This window comes from Erithacus rubecula, assembly GCF_903797595.1.
Source record: "Erithacus rubecula genome assembly, contig: SUPER_Z_unloc_2, whole genome shotgun sequence".
Taxonomy (NCBI): Eukaryota; Metazoa; Chordata; class Aves; order Passeriformes; family Muscicapidae; genus Erithacus; species Erithacus rubecula.
This window is the reverse complement of record NW_027635860.1, coordinates 7719341-7736459: the sequence shown is the minus strand read 5'-3', so window position 1 is coordinate 7736459 and position 17119 is coordinate 7719341. Positions and strand designations below refer to the sequence as shown.

The window sequence follows — 17119 nt, the reverse complement described above, 5'->3', positions numbered from 1 at the left end:
AGGACACGAGCTATTGTTCATTTCTATAAAAATCTCACAGGAAAAATTGCACTTTTCCAGGAAATGTTCAGAATATGGACAGCTAATGTACAGCAGAGAGGTATGGATGCTCATCAGTAGGTGCTTAACTTCATAGGAAAAGATGCTAACTTTACAGGAAAATATGCTTTTGGCAGAAAAAGTTTCTTTTTTTTTTTTTTTATTCACTTAGAAAATAAACTCAGATGCTTCTGTAATCAAAAGTTAGGCATTTTAGTAACATTTTAGTTAAGAGCCTTAGCATATCCCCTGCTAGCATCCTGCTCAGGAGGATGTTTTGTCAGACAAAAGAACATGCTGATATTCAAGTGCCACTTCTGACCAAAGCCAGCAGCTTTCATATTCGTATTTTTCATGTAAGCAAAAATATCCACAGTAAAATGATATTTGTGCTGTGGAAGCAGCTGGTCAAAAAGCACAGCATTCACTTTTAATAAGCATGTAAGGTATTTCATTTTTAACCCTTTCATTCTAGCTCTAAAACCCTTTGGTCCACTGCAAAAAGAAATCGTGGCATTTATTAAACCATAAACGATACTTAAAATATCCTATGTGGGTTTTCCTCTCTCCTCACAACCTTTAGTAACTCTACTGCACCAAAAGGCCAGGGGTAGATATTTCATAGGAGTTGTTAATAATTTACATAAAATTATTACATCTCAAGAATTCAGATGAAGCCAGGACAACTGTAAATTAGTTCTCTGAAAGTGAACTTTTGATGAAACGATACCTTGCAAAGAAAATTTTCAAATATTTATTTATGTGCTATGTTTGCTCAGAAACTCACATACATAAGCTATTACAGCAGTACTGGAGATAAGCTCCACAGCACATTTCTATTTGAAGCTCACTTATCACTGAGAGACTGATAGAGAAACCTGGTACAAACAAAACAAAAACCCAATAACCTCAAACTTCAAACAACAGCCCCAGTAAAACAATAACCCTCCAACATTTCTTTACCTATTCTGTTTTCCCAGTATGTCTCATTTCAGCGACAAAGATGAAAGAAACAGAATTGAATCAGCAATGATGGTTTCACTGACTTACCAGAAATATCTAGCTCATTTCATTCTTTTTTTAGATCATACATATAAATTATTTATATGTTTCACTCTGAATAATGGGAGCTGAGAGCTGCTCATAAAAAGGTAAAGACAATCTGATTTAAGAAATCTTATACAGTCTGCAGTGGTTTAAAAATACATAATCCAGAATGAATTCACAGATAGGAAAGCAGTAAAGACACACAGATTAACAAGTGCACTTCCCTTAACCTCTTCACAGACCCACCCCACATTCACCAAGATCCAGACAGCAAAGGGGGGCTTGGGCAGTAAGCCATGCTGTACTGTTCTCAGGAAACTGAAAGTTAAGAGTATACACTATTTTTACCTAGTAGAAGTGCAACACAATTTTCTTGATATTTCTTTTTTAAATACTATGCTGAAATATCAGCACCAGACCAGATCAGCATTTGGAACTGTTTGAAAAAGTTGATTACCTATTATAAAAAAATAGCCAGAGGTAAAAACAAAGCCAATTTGCAAATATGAAACCAACCACATGAATAATGAAGGAGGGGAAACATGGATGAAATTCCTCAAACTCCCAGGAATTCAGATTTACTTAACACGACCAAAATCAAACATGTTTCACTAAGATCTGACCTTCATGAGTTAAAAACAGATTGAAAAGATACCAAGCAATTAAGCAATCTAGGCTTTTCCATGGAGGTCATACAACTGGCAGGCAGTTTCTACAAGCTCAGATTTCTGTTGTGACCTTCTGTTGGTGGAAGATTGCAAATGTGTACAAAATTCAGCTGAATCTTCCAGAAAACTGAGGAGCTCCTTTATAATTTGTGGAGACTTTTAGAGACACAGCAATTAGGTGCTTAATGCTCACTGACTGTCAGGGGAAGATAAACACCTAGTCATTGCTAATACTTCTGGAAATAGCCACCCCTATATTTGTTTGCATATTTCAGCTTGAGTTTTTGGAAAGATTTTCCCCTGAGTACTTATCTTTCAGCCTTACAGCATTGACTATTAATAATTAATACCTGTGCCTCATCTCTACTATACAGTATCGAAGCTATATTTATTCCAAGATTAATTAGCTGTTATAGTTAGGAGGAGATTAAGGTTCCTGTAAATTAATCAAACAGTTTCTGCAGAAACTTTAAATTGAAAAGTATTTTGTTTTCCAAAATGCTTTTTACATGTAGCAATATTTTTTTAACAATTTTCCTGGAAAAGAAAAAAATAACAAATCTTAGGTTAAAAGAAAATATGAACAACATTTTGAGATAGCTAGTCAAGATAAATTTTAGAAACATTTTAAATATCCAGCAGCAGAAAAATATTGTTAATACATATGCCACACTGCCTTGCAAGGACAGTCCACAGATGTTTTCAACTCTACATTGTAAGTAGTTATTGTACTCCTTATTGTACTTGATAAGACTAATTAAAAACTCAAACAAAACTAGTCAGATATAAAACTGTAACTAGAGATAATAATCTTTTATTTCTTTACTAACATTAAAGCATGCAAATCAGGGAGAGAAAAAAACTCTAGCCATTTTAAGCAATTTTCATTTCTGTCTCATATATTTGACACCATAGTCCACAAACAATGCTTTAGTTGAAGGATGGCCTGCACCCTCAAATCAGCTTGGCTGTATGTCTGGTAGTACTTAATGACCACCAGAAATCATTCCTGCAGGGGTTGAACTTCTTGTTTCATTGAAAGCATGTTAGCAACATGGTTGCTGCCCAAAGGGGAAGAGAATCCTTTGATCCTAATCCCGCTAACGCATTGTCAAGCATACTGAGAGGAGATGCATGTTTGGCACTACCAATTTCTCAGCTTTTTGCCAAAAGAGGTTTCAGTAGCTGCTGGGTATCTCAGTGATCAGACAGATGCCCTCACAGAAAACAGAAGGGAGAGAGAAAGATACACAGAAATCTTGAAGGTCAGTCATGACCTAACGAGCCTTGGCGCTTCAAGTGCCAGTGGTGCATAAGCAAACTACCATGGATATCACTTTTGGGATCCTAAATATGCTGAGCACTGCCTTCTGACTAAGATTTCATTGCAATTGTATGCTGTGTTTCAGACCAGTGCAATTTTCACTTTGTAAACAGAGCCTTCACTTCTGATCAGCCCTTAAGTGGCGCTGAGTAGTCATTAGCGAGGCCAGGTGTGTTCTTGCTTACCCACAAATGCTGAGCAGCTGATGTGCTATCAGCTTTCACAGCAAAAGCTCAGGGTGAACAAGGACACCCTGCAAGGGTAAAACCACCATTCTAGAAACTATTTAACTACGCAAACACTGATATGCTTTCAGTAAAAACACTTGGGCATGTTTCAACCTGTTTCAAATGGAACCTTTCACTTGAGAAGGTCTGAGAGCACTGAGCTTGGTCTTGATTCAGCACTGGATTAAGAGTTTTAAAATAAGAAGCTGTAAGGAAAGAATGGCCTAGGTTGAAAGGGATGTTAAAGACTATCCTGTTCCATCTCCCATGCCATTGACAGAGACACCTGTCACAAGACCAGGCTGCTCAGTGTCTCATCCTACCTGGCCCTGAACAGTCACAGGGATGGGGCAACCACAGCTGCCCTGGGCAACCTGCTCCAGCACCTCACCACCTGCAAAGCATAGGCTCCCACCTCTTCCAAGCCATGAGGCTTCTGGTTAAGCCCTAGTGTTTGCAAGAGGAGGAGTTAGAAAGGGGCAACTGAAAGTGCACAAATACCATGAATATTTAAATTTCACTTGGCAAGCAATACTTAGCCAAGTGCTTGTGTGTGCATATAGTAAAACAGAATCAGAAGAACCTGCAGGTTGTACAAAAATATTCCAGACAAGGGCTGGATTGGAAAACTTTGTTTAATCGACAGAAGAGAGCAAGAGAATGGAGATATGAAACACTGCTAGAAAAGTAAAAAAAATAATTAATTTTATTTAAAACTCCACCCTATTTTACTCTTGAAAATTAATATCTAATATTTTCCTTTAATTAAGAGCTAAATCATGGTAAATTTGCTTTAGTTTCAAAGAAGTGACTTGAATGACGTTACCACAAACCTAAAACAAACAAAAAAGAACAAAGAAAGAAAAAAAGGTAATAATATCCTAATATCCTCCAAAGCTCATGGAAGTTCAGACAAGGGAATTAACTAGGTGTCCACTCCATAGAGTCACAAGAGATGCCAAAAGGTCCAGGACATAATGTGTGTTTCCTTCTTCTTGCCCTGAGGCCAACACCAGTTTTTCATGGTTTCAAGAACATTTATACCAAGAATATTGACATTGTTCTGCTGTAGCAAAAGAGATGTTCCTCTGTATTCTTTCCAAAATCAGGGCACTGATGCTACTTAGTGGCATGTTAATGAGGAAGAAACAAGGTACATCACTATCACAAACATTTATCTGATCCAGAAAAGGTAATCAGATATACTGGAACAGAAACACCATTTATATGATTCTGAACTAGAATTTATTAAACAAATTTCTGCATTATCACTGTTGTGTGTTGGAGTAGCTGAACTTACCCATATCAGTTGAATATCTGGCCATAAAATCTGCATATACTGATGTATGCATGAGTCACTACATTATCCCAGACAACAGGTTCACAACCGATGGAAAAAAAATCTTTGTTTTTATCAATGTATCTTGCAAAATGATTTAATTTACAAGTTTCCTAATCTTCACACAAGATACTTAGTCCATAATATTTCTGCTGAATTAAGTGTACATATGTATTTATTCTCTTCACACAACAATTCATTTCTGTCATATTTTTGTTTAGTACATAAGTGCAGTTCTACTAGTAAAAGCAAGCTGCCAGTTAACTCAACACTTAGTCTCTGAAAACAGTGTGAAGCAAGCACTTAGGAAAAGAACAAGAGCAGTAACTCCCATTGTGCTCAATGGGCTTTTTCCACCCAGCCTCCATTAAAATTTCTTTGTAAATCTTTGTAGGCTTTTACCAATTTGTCCAAGCTTCCATTTTAAACACTTATTTAAAATTCATGACAGCTACAATGAATTTTATTACTGCCTATGGTTTTCTAAAAGCTATTTCTCAATGCCAGTGAGTTTATACTTAGTTTACTTTAGAGTGTTTCAGTTCTAATAATTACAGAGCAACTTTTCTCTCCACCAAGCATCACCTTCTCCAAGCTATTTTACATCATATCTTTCTCTCTCCTTCACTTTTGCTTACTCTCTGACTCTCTCTTACTCAATCTCTCTCATTCACCTCTTTTACTAGACATATTATTCTTGTCTAATCCATCTCTGAATGAAATCCATTTCTATTAGATATAATTCTTACAGCCTTCTTTGCTCCTTTTCCAGTTCTACTATTTTTTTTGAACCAGCATGACCTGAACTGCAGACAGCAAGCACTGCCACAGCAAGAATTCATGAAAATGCAGTAACTTTTGTGATAACTCTGTCCTGGAGCAAAAGCTTATATGCATGGATAAGGATTAAGATTTTTATTAACCTATGACTCAGTCACTGTAGGGTTCTGCTCATAATATTTGTTCTACTCCTTCACACAGACTGGAGATCTCCCAGACAGATCTCTTCTCCTAACTGTATGGAGCATTATAGCTCCTTATACAAAAACATAACTTCATTAAACTGATGTTGCAATTTATCTGATGTGTCTTTCTGCCAGCCTTCCCCACTCTCACGTGGGACTAGGCATATGTTTTTAGATACAGGTATTAAATAGCTGCTCATGCTAAAGCAGAGATCAGCTGCACTCAAGATTTGCTGACCATTTCCAAAGGTTTCTCCAAAGGAACTGTTTTACATTTTGTCTGTAGCTCCCATTAAAAACAGAACCACTACTTCATGATAAATAAACTAATTACCAATGGACCAGAGACTACAATTTCCTTCCCTAGTAAATACTGGCACAATAGTGAATTACTTTGGTTGTAAGATTAAAAAAATCATTCTGCCCAGGTCAATTATAAGTGACACTTTGATGTACAAATGGGTCTCCTCACCACCCTTACTAGTGAAATAAACTAAATAAAATCTGATTTTAAAAAATCCTACATCTGTGTAGAATTGTCACCCAGTTTTCACCAAATTTAATCTTGAAAGCAAAATGAGAATTGTATCTGTGACATTTCTTAAGAGAGAAATTATGACGCAGGCCAACAAAATCCATAGTATCCAGTGTCATCTTTCTATCAAAGCACCAAACTAGGTTCTGTGCTCTGGGAAAGTCAGAAAGCCCCAGAGCTGCCAGTCAGGATCAGCTGCATAGAGGCAGTGTACCCATAGAGTAGTTTCACTAATTTGAAAGCTTTATTTTCATGCTGCCAGACGCACAAGCCCAGAGCTAAAACCACTGCACTGCTCTGCTGCTCCCAGCAGCACACCCACCACATGACAGAGCATCTCAATGCTTAAGGGTGATCATGATTCCAAACATCTCCACAGTGCCGGGTAAGACTTCACAGTTGCTTCAGGGTCCTACAATACTTCCAACATACCCTATGTGTAGCTCCAAGGTGTTTCTTTCTACCTCCTCATACTTCCACATTCAAAAACAAAATCACAAGCATGTGCTCACATTGATCCATTATTAAAAAATAAAAAAAGAAATAAGTATTTCCAAGTTTAAATTATTGCTCATGTGCCCCTCTGAAGGGACTTAATAACTATTTTACCATACTAATATCTTCATTCTGTTGAATTTTTTCTTGTGTTCAAGAACAACATCCTTTTTCATCAAGAAATTCATTCTCAAGAAGATGCTGAACAGCAACTCCCCTATATCATTCTATTCCCATCTCATCTTGTATCAGTCCCAAAAACACAAAGAAGCTGCTCAATAAACCCAGGATATCTGACACAGAATTAGCCATTCTACATTCCCACAAGTGTGAACATGTGACAATTAGCCTCAATATACTAGTTAGCATATTAAAAGGCACCAGGAATAGTTCCTTGAGCAGCAGAATCAGTAGCAGCTCATCCAGGCATGGATTCATTAGAAACTGTTAAAAATACAAGCTCCATCTGAGGGTTTCTGGGTTCTTACAGCATATCTCTCTTTACACTCTCAGATTTCTTGGGTTGGGTTTAGCCTTCAGTTGGGTTTGGCTTCCAGTGTTTTCCTCAGTAAGAAAAATAACACCAATGTGTCAGTTTATCTGCATGAAACCATACAGGAACTTAACACTTGAGAGCTTTATAGAACCATAAAACCACCAAGGCTGGAAGAACCCTTTAACATCATCCAGTCCCATCATGTATCCACCACTACCACTACAACCCCTAAATCAATAAACCACACCACCCAGCAACATATCCAGACTCCTCTTGAGCACCTCCAGGAGTGATGATTCCACCACCTGCAGGGAAACCTATTTCCTGACCACCTTAACAGTGAAAAAAATTTCCTAAAAACTGATTGTAATTTCCACTGCCTCAGCCCAAGGCCATTTCCTCTGGTTCAGAGTGATGATCACTGCCCTGGCCCAGTTTGACCAAAAGTAGTTTCAGATGTTACTACAGTTTAGAGTCAGGGAGAAATGCAATGTGATCCCACATAATTTTCTCAGAAATCCACACAAAAAAGTCAACAGCTATTACATGAATACTAGGAACTCCTTTGTTCTCAGTTCATTAGACATAAAATGGTATTTTACTGAATACCAAATAAACCACAATTTACTGAATACTATTAGTGCACCACTGACATTTTTGAATCTACACTAGGGCAAAGTTTCCCCACAGGAACATCCAAATGTGACACTAAAAGGTACAACATGTTGGAGAACCTTGGACTTACAACTGCCAGTTCAGTTTGATTTTATTGTCACTGTTACTGTCCCATAGACTCAGAGACAAAAGAAGATGCAATGCTGCCTTCTTTTACAAGTGTCTTTCAAAGTTTGGGTGTTTTTTTTGGCTGGGGTAGTATATGGAAAACAATAGAATATTTTTAAAAGTTTAAGTATACTCAAAATATACACACATGTTTATTTATGTAGGAGGAAAGAATTATTATAAAAATGGATTTGGGGAAAGGAAGAAATATATATCATTACTTACTTGAAAAATAGCCTATAAAAACACAGCTGTTTTCCCACATTTCAAAATCTTTTTCTGACATAAGACAATGAGCTCAATTTTCTACATTTTTTACACAGTCAGAAATTCTGAATTTTCTAAACAGAAATCTTGAAACATTTAATTTTAAGCATCTGAAATATTGAAACAATTAATTTTTTTAATTCTCAAACTCAGTCAAACATTTTGATACTTCTATGCTACATTTTAGTAGCATACTCTACATTTAAAAGACATTTTGGATTAATTAAAGCTGGTATTTTTGCCTACTTGAGCTCCCTCACTACAAAACAAAAGGAATGCAAATTAGCTTTCAGAGAAACTATGGAACCTTTGCACAAAAAAAGCTAGATCTTAATAAAATGGAGGCAAGCATCTCTGCTAGACTAAATGCCAGCAGGAGTAAATCTGCATAATGTTTCATCTATGTGTGTGTGTGTGTGTGTGTGTGTGTGTGTGTGTGTACAGTATATAATAATATACTACTATTTCATACAGTTTAGCTGTTCAAAAAATCAATCAAGAATAATTCACAAAAAGCCAGAATCAAATGCATTATTTTGGCAGCTTCATTTGGAACCACTGATGTAGGCATCTCTGTGCAAACACAGAGACTGTGTGGTTGAATATAAAATTCTACAACACATAAAATGCTACAACAAAGGCAGTTAGCATTTCCAAGAAATTTAGCAAAGTAATATCCATTGTGTGCTATGTACATCAGAAACAATAATAACTCCCCTAAAAAAAAGGTATGCTTTTTTGTTTCAGCTCCTATTACATGTTGTTTGAAAGAACAGTCAGAAGATGGTGCCTAGTCCCTAACTTTGCCAATATTTAATATAAACCCATCCATAAAATTATAGAGAATTCTCTTAAAATTATTTACCATCCTAGTGAAAGATTTTCCCCCACTGCCTCCATTAGGACTGTCTCAGACAGTGCAGCTCTCACCACCTTAAGAACCACATCCATTAAACTTTCTCTTTCTTTCTATTTTACACTCTGATGCATGTATAACCCTACCTTCCTATCCTTTGTTTCCTGCTCTAAAAGGGTGTGGCCTTCTTCAATCATTTCATAAACATGCTCTGCACTCTCTTTATCTTTTTAATACTCCTTCTTTCTCCTTTCCTTCTTCAGTTAAGTTGATCTTCTTTGAATACAGATATCTAGACCAGTGCAGCTGAGGTCTCAGAATCTAATGATATTAATACCTTCCCACAAACACAGTCTTAAGAGACAAAGAAAGTGCTGTCCTTTACCTTAGCCATGTCATGCAGTAAACCAGGCTAATCAATATTAATTTTATTCATTTTCCCACATCACTTATTTGCCTCTGGAACACTGAAGTACATTGTCACACACATTATTAACTGGTATAGTATGAACTATTGCTCTCCTTCACAGTAACTGTGCTTGGCTAAAGCACAAGGTTTAAGTTCAGAAAGAAGCTGCTGCTGAAATTCACCTATGGATCTTTACTGGGTTACTGTTTCTGGTTTGTGACACATCACACCAAGCCCTAATAATGTACTGCAGAAAATGTCTTCCTTTCTCCTTGGTGGGACCTGTAATAATTCCATTGAGTCTTGAAAATTTCTACTACCAAATTACAAGTACATATATTCCATGGAGCTTTGAAAATTTCTCCCACGGAACATTAAGTACTCTTATCTGTACAGTGGCTACAATCATATGGCATTTCTCCTGTGACCCCACCACATCTTACACTTGCTATAGCTTATCTCCTTAAACACATACCTAGACAACTACTGATGGTTTTTTGTTAGATTAATTCCAGGCATCTAAACTCACAACAGCAAAAATTAAAAAAAAAAAAAAATAAACAGTGAAGAAAACTGTCACACACCTCATAAATTCAAAACCATCATTTCCTTACTTTTTTACTGAGTTGTCCTGGTTTAGGCAGGACAGAGTTAACTTTTTGCAGAACCATGAGGTGGCAAAGCCTGGAGTTGTGTGGACATATCAGGGTTATTATATATTCATGTCATTGCTGGGGAGCAGAAGTAAGGAATTATTTGACATCCAGGAAGATGCTCATGACAATACAAGAATACTGAATAAAAAAATAGCATATTTTGATGACTTGTAACATAAGATAAGAATGTACATTGCTTTCATCTCATTAAAGCATTTAAGTCTGTACAAAAAAGGGTCCCTTATAAATCATGTCTTAATTAATGACAGAATTCAAAAAAAAAACCCAATTAGTGAAGTTATCAATATGCTTGAGAACATAAGAGCAATTGTAAATCAGCACTTCAAAATGTACATATGGAAAACGTTTGTTTGGTAAGTCTGTTTAACACAATACAGCTGAAGAGTGGACCAGTTGATACAAGACACCATACTACACAGGATGGCAACAATATTCTCTATATTCTCATGCCTATAGACTCTTTTCTAGTATAAGTGCTCAGAACTACACAAATCAAAATATATCATAATATAATAATAATAATAAGAAGAAGAAGAAGAAGAAGAATAGTACATGAAGTGATGGGAAAATTAATTTAATAATGCCACTTTAGGAACTTCTACAGATTACAACCTGAGCACAAATTCTCAGAGATACATAACTTTGCATTAGAATATGCATGCTTATTTTTTAAAAAATCAATTCACTTTACTTAAAAGCAAATTTAGTCAGGGATGAAATACATACCCTCTGCTTCTCTGGGTCAACATATCGAATGCCAAAATAGTCTTTTTCCAGCAAGCTGTAATAGTTGCAGATGTGATCTATAAGAAACTGACCTTTGGTTTCCCTCTGTAAAAAGATAAAGAAATTATACATATGTTAAGTATTCTGAATTTGCTGCCTACAATTCCATGCAAAGTGTCAAGGAAAATGGTACATGAAATTTGTTGTTATTCAGATGAGGACAAGGATTTAACCACTTACCTTCTCTAAAAGATTCAAGAGATTAATGATCAATACACTCCCTGCACATTCACATATTGATTAAGGAAATAAAATTACTACACTACCTCAGGGAAACTCATGATGCTCTAATGGCTACATATTTATAAGACTTAATGTACTACTAGCAGTCATATTTCCATGGATGCTATAAGGCATGACAGATACTCATTTACATACAGAATTTCAAAGCACTCTGTGGTTTTTTTTATCCCCCAAATCTGAAAACAGATCTTAATGTGAGTATTCTACTGGATCTTTACCCAATGTCCAAGCAAGAGAGATCTGATCCTTAATTGCCTCAGTAAAGTTAGATCTGCAGTACAAAGAATGCCCAAACGACTGAGAGAGGTTTTCATCTTTGCATTGTCATTGGGCAAGTATGGCCTTATCAAACCTGACTGTTACACATGATGTTTAGCAAACAATCTCATTCTTTTTTTTTGTTTTTTTTTCAATCTTAAGAGCGTGTGTCTATACTCTTTTATGTGATGCCTAATACTGAGATCCTACATGAGTTTTCATATTTATTCTGATCCAGCTAATGTGAAGATTCATTTGGGGTTTTTTTCTGAAATGTGATTTGTGTCAATATTAGCAAAAGTTGTTTTCCTAAAACAGACCACTCCAAGCAGACAAAGATGCTTCACTACACAGTGGTGTCGGGTCTCTGCAATTTTTTGCTTCTAAGTGTCTACCTTGGTCCTGCATGTGAGTCATCTCTGCTGTGGACCAGTTAGTGAGTCTCTACTCTGCTGACATCAAACAACTGGAATTTAGCTCTTATTGTCTACTGACTAGAAACTATACAGGACATGAAATCACTTTATATAAAAATAATACTTAATTGTTTTTCTCCAAACTACCCCCTGAAAATTTTAATGCTATGCCTTGCTCAATCTTTTTTTTAAGAAGTTAAGAGGCAATTTAAGCCATAAAGAGCATGGCGAGCAAAATTGAAGCAACAGCATCTCGTGGTACTTTACAAGGCTGGGTATTTGTTGCTAGCATCTTCATTTTGCACAGAATCAGCTGAGCCAAAACCAGCACTGTGACCTGTTGGAGGTCATACTCTAAAGGACAATGGCCCAGGCACCACTGCTGCCTGCTGAGATCTGCTGCTTCCCACAGGAAAAATGAGACAAGCTTCACAACTGAAGAGTTAGAAAATAACAATCTGAACTAAATCTTTGTTGTCTTATCTTTAAAATTAATAAGGAATTCTCACATAGATACAGTTGCTTGTCTTATGGTTTCCATCACTCAACAAACAGATAACTAAATAAAAAGCACCCTCAGTTAAGGCCCTGACAAAGTTGCATTGATGTATGATGAGGCTCCTGCAGACATAAACATAGGGACCTCCTCTCCTACCAAATTCACTTCCAGCCACACTGGAATGGAAGCCACCTGCTCCCCTACTCCTATCTGTCTTCACCTTCTATCTCCTATAAATCTAAGTCCTGTACTCTCCATACACTCTAATTTGCCTGGAGATATCTTTGCCTTGTCTGCAAATAGTGCAGAATTTGTATTCCTATTTTTAAACAGCCATTATCAAAGGATGTTAACACAATTTGTCTGTTCAACTTGTGTTCATGCAACCTCATGCTTTGCACCCTGCATTGTTACCTTTTCCCAAGTAACCTAGACGCAACAGGTTTCCTTCTGTAATTGTTTCATTCCAGCCTCAAGACATTTAAAATCAATTTGTTTATTGTTAAGAGTGGTCAACACATTCACTGACATTTTTTTGTGCTGTACCCAGTTACAAGTATGGGCATCCTGGAGACAACATAGAGAACACTTCCCTCAAAGACTGAAAAATGCAAAAGAAAAGCTGTCACTCTCCCTGTGGCTGACAAAAAAAAAAAAAAAAAAAAAAAAAAGGGTCTACATTTATGTAGTCATATTTCAACTAACTGCTTTCTAATTTAAAATCTTGTGTCTAAAAAGTTTTGTGACTGTGAGAGACCATTAAAGTATTGACAAAATTACATGGTGATATTTCATTACAAAGGCAGAAGGAAAAATTGTAAACACAGACATGACATTTATGCTGCAGTCTTAAATGAATCTTCAGCAAATTAAATACAACTGGGAAATAACAGTTATTAGACGACTCAGGTACAATCAAACATGGAAACAGACTTTACCAGCAACAATGAATAAATGAAATCCACTTCATAAAACATTGGAAACAAGGAAACCAGACTACCCATATTTTCATGTGACAACATTAGAGGATATTACTGGAAGAACAGTCAGTAATAATACAATCTCCTACAACAAATTACTAGGGGTTCACATTCTAATCTATAAATTTCAAAAGCCCTTTGCTTCAGTCACCTAAATTACAAATAAGTCACAAATTTCTGAGTTCCTGAAGAAACTGATAAAAGGGTACAGCACATATAATGTTTATAAATCCAGTAACAACGTTCTGTTTCTAAAAGGAATTGATGCCCTAGTTTTCTTCCTTGGAAAACAGATGATGAAAACAAACTAAACAAAAAAGAGCAAAAAGCCTCCAAGCTAGATTCATGCTCTAGCAATCTTTAAGCCTTCCATCAATAAATAGAAAGGACTAGCTAATAACTTCACCCTTGGTTAGTATATCCCCTTCAGTTCATTACATTTTAAAAAATATTCGAAATACACAAAGTGGGCTAATTTAGCATGTTCATAATGTAAAGAAATAGTAAATGTTCCACTATTAAAGCCTTCTAGACACCTGAAATTTTTGGAAAAAAAAGTAGATCTTAATTGATACACAGAGGAAAATACTTGAAATGGCCCACAGCATACCAAGTCCTAATGCATAATAGACTGTATGACAAGAAGGATGGGCAATGGAGGTTAATTTTATTTTCTGCAAACAGCATACATAAACATTTTCTATGTTTCTCTAACAAAGCTTCAAGTTCTTCTGAGCTTTAGAACATCACAATCTTTTTCTATTTATTACACATTACTACATATTACCATGCTACAAAAGAATATATTAAAACCAAATTTCATTATGATTTGTGAAATAATCTGGATAACATAAATTAAGAACAGCTAGTCATCCACAACAGAGCAGAGGAATGAATTTGGGTCAGAGAATAATGAATATAAAATGTAGCCTAAAAATTTCAGACAGTTGCCATACAGCTTTCCCATTAAGTGACCTTTAAAAAAAAAGAAAACAAACAAACAAACAAAAAAAACCCAAGCAAACAAAAACAATCCTTAAACCCTTCTATACAGAAAAAGTAATTTGCAGCAACTCAGAAAAATAATTTTATATTACATTTTAGAATGCTTGTTAGAACATGAAAAAAAATACATAATAAAGAAAGCCTTTATTTCAGACACCACTAGAGAATTTCAGCCACAAACAACAGGAATCTGAATGTAAAAATCAAGTCGTACATTTAAGGCTTTCCCAGCTCAAATATTTGAGAACTATACCACAGCTCACTTTGAAGTCATCAATTATTGTTCATTAAAGAAGATACATGAAGGCAGAAACAAGAGTCAGAAAAGCGAGAAATGAGAAGTGTTTTGAATTGTAATCAATACATTGTCTTCAATGAAAGAATGCCATTAAATAAGCCACTTTCTTGTAAGTCTATTAATTCAAATATATCTGTCTATCTCAAATGGCTTTAAACAAAGTCCTATAATAATGTAGATATTCCACACACTCAAAACAAAAATTTGGAGGTTTCTATAAATGATTTGAGGAATGACTTTCTGATTTATTTAGACAAATAGGCACAGACAAGACGAGCATGTTTTTCCTAAGGCTGTATTTGAATATCTGACCTTAATACCACTAAAATCCCACAACAAACCCCAACACATATGCAACGGATATAATGCCATGTAAATGACAAAATCCCCGAACACACAAGGTCAGTTTGCAAATAACTGTTAAGCACTGCTTTTTAAGCTGGATCAAAAGTTTTTGTTGGTATTGAAATAAATACGTATCAAATTAAACTTGCAACTGTGGCAAAAGAATTAAGCAAAACAGGGGATGTTATCTACTCCAAGAAGACATGAAAAGAGGATCACACAGAGTCTTCCATTGATGGACACACAGGACAACCTGAGTTTGTTCCTTAGCTCTAGGAACTGAGTAACAAACTGGAGAAATGCTTCATTTCTCCTACCAGACACTCTTATTACAGCTTCCATTTCTGCAACTCTGCAAATTTAAGAATGAATAACCTAATTCCTTGGTAATTTCTCTGGTATATGGAAACTAATCCAAACAACAATCTTTGTTGCTCTTGAGCAGTTTAACACATTATCCTCATCTCATGCTTGCTTTGGGGATTTCTTTTTTTAGTTCAACTATCTTGATGCAATTTAAAAAACAAGGCAGAGTGTAAATTGTTCTACCAATGTAACAATTCTCCAATGACGCAAAACGAGACCACAAAACCTTTGTGACTGTTTCACAAATCTGAAAGTGAGAGGAAAACTACTTATAACACTTTAAGGTCTTACATTCAGTGAAATGTTTTCCCTATTTGCATTTGCTCCACTGTGGAGTTCTGCGTCTGAATGTCGTCACAAGGAAGAGCAAGAATCACAAGCAGATTAAACACAATGTTTCTGCTCTGTTATCTAACCACTGAAGTCCTGCCAGCTATGCTTATCTCTATCAGAAAGCCACTGGCATTACTAAGAAGTGTGCAGAGTCATAAACACAGTATTTATTTGTACTGGGGATTTCAATCCTCATCCCATAAGTGTCTTTACTTGTGTGAACAGCTCCCAACAGTGACCCTATGTGTAAAGCTGGTCACACACTTAAGTGCTTACTTAAGCATAAAGTCATGCACAAAACAAACAAACAAACAAACAAACAAAAAATCAGAAACCATCAACACAACAAAGAAAGCACATTGAAACCAACATTTCTGTCTAAATTAATGAAAAGCCTGGCTCTCAGGCATGGCAAGCATGCTGTCTGATTTTGTATGCTTGGGGGGTTTTTTTGTCATGCAACATATTTTGAAGTTCTATGGATGTAAAAGAATTAAATACATGCATTGAAGAAGAATCATGATAGAACCATAGAATGAAAATCACCCAATCAGGGGAAAAAACCCCAAAACCGGCATCTTTACTGAAAACTGAAAAAGATAGCTCTGTTGACAATACGTAAAAATAATTATAAAAAGCAACAGAGCTAAACTGCATCTTCGACTGCCACTTCTCACATTTTTTACTTTTCTTTGGACATCCTCTCAGTGATAAGATCCTATTTCTTCTAGGCTTTTCATGAGAGAAATAACTTGAATCCCCACAGGCATACGTTTCCCATTGCATTCACATCAGTTATTTATTCCATAGTTCAGTATGGGGCCAGCTCTCGTACACCAAAGCATGGCAGTGAAAGGATATCTAGGAGCAACTCTCTGCTCATGTCATGATATAGCTATCATATTTGCTTTTGTCTCCAGTGGTACAGCAAAAAAGTTCACTAAGCATCACTGGACTGGGATGTGCCCTGGAATGGGACTCATTTAATATCAACCCTTTGAAGCTGAATAGGAAGGAGAGCTAAGGGCATAGAGAAGGAAGACAACTAGGCATGGCCAAATTTCTCAGTATCTTCTAGATCAATTTTTAAGTCTTGCCTGAATAACAGAATCTGGAACAGGATCCTCATTCTGCAGCAGCCAAAGTCAGTGAGGGGGAAAAGAATCAACTCGAACACAGCCCTAACCCTGACAATCTCCAATGCCCTCTGCAAATTTCTTATGGCTCTTTGGATTTATGGATTCACTGACACTACAAATGACAGCAAGTACTCACAAGAAACATATACAGACAAGTCCTTTGCCATTTTTGGCTTCTTCTTTGGAAACAACAACAGGAATATATGAAAATGTTTCACCAGAAGAAAATATTGAATAATGCCTTTAAAATAGAATAGAATAATAGTATAGAACAATAAATGAAAGATTTTATTTTAGAAACAAAGTATTTATCATCGATTTTTT

At 36.0% G+C, this 17119-nt stretch overlaps 1 protein-coding gene across 3 annotated transcripts in view; it reads right to left on the bottom strand.

Moving 5' to 3' along the window:
* The window catches only part of FRMD3 (FERM domain containing 3), a 113161-nt gene that overhangs the window by 51569 nt on the left and 44473 nt on the right, over positions 1–17119 (bottom strand). For all 3 annotated transcript variants that reach the window (XM_079330963.1, XM_079330961.1, XM_079330962.1), the window contains exon 2: positions 10854–10958. Coding sequence is in view for 2 of the 3 variants with exons in the window: in XM_079330961.1 (XP_079187087.1) it covers positions 10854–10958 (105 nt within the window). In the remaining variant the exon portion in view is untranslated. The remainder of the gene's footprint in view (positions 1–10853; positions 10959–17119) is intronic.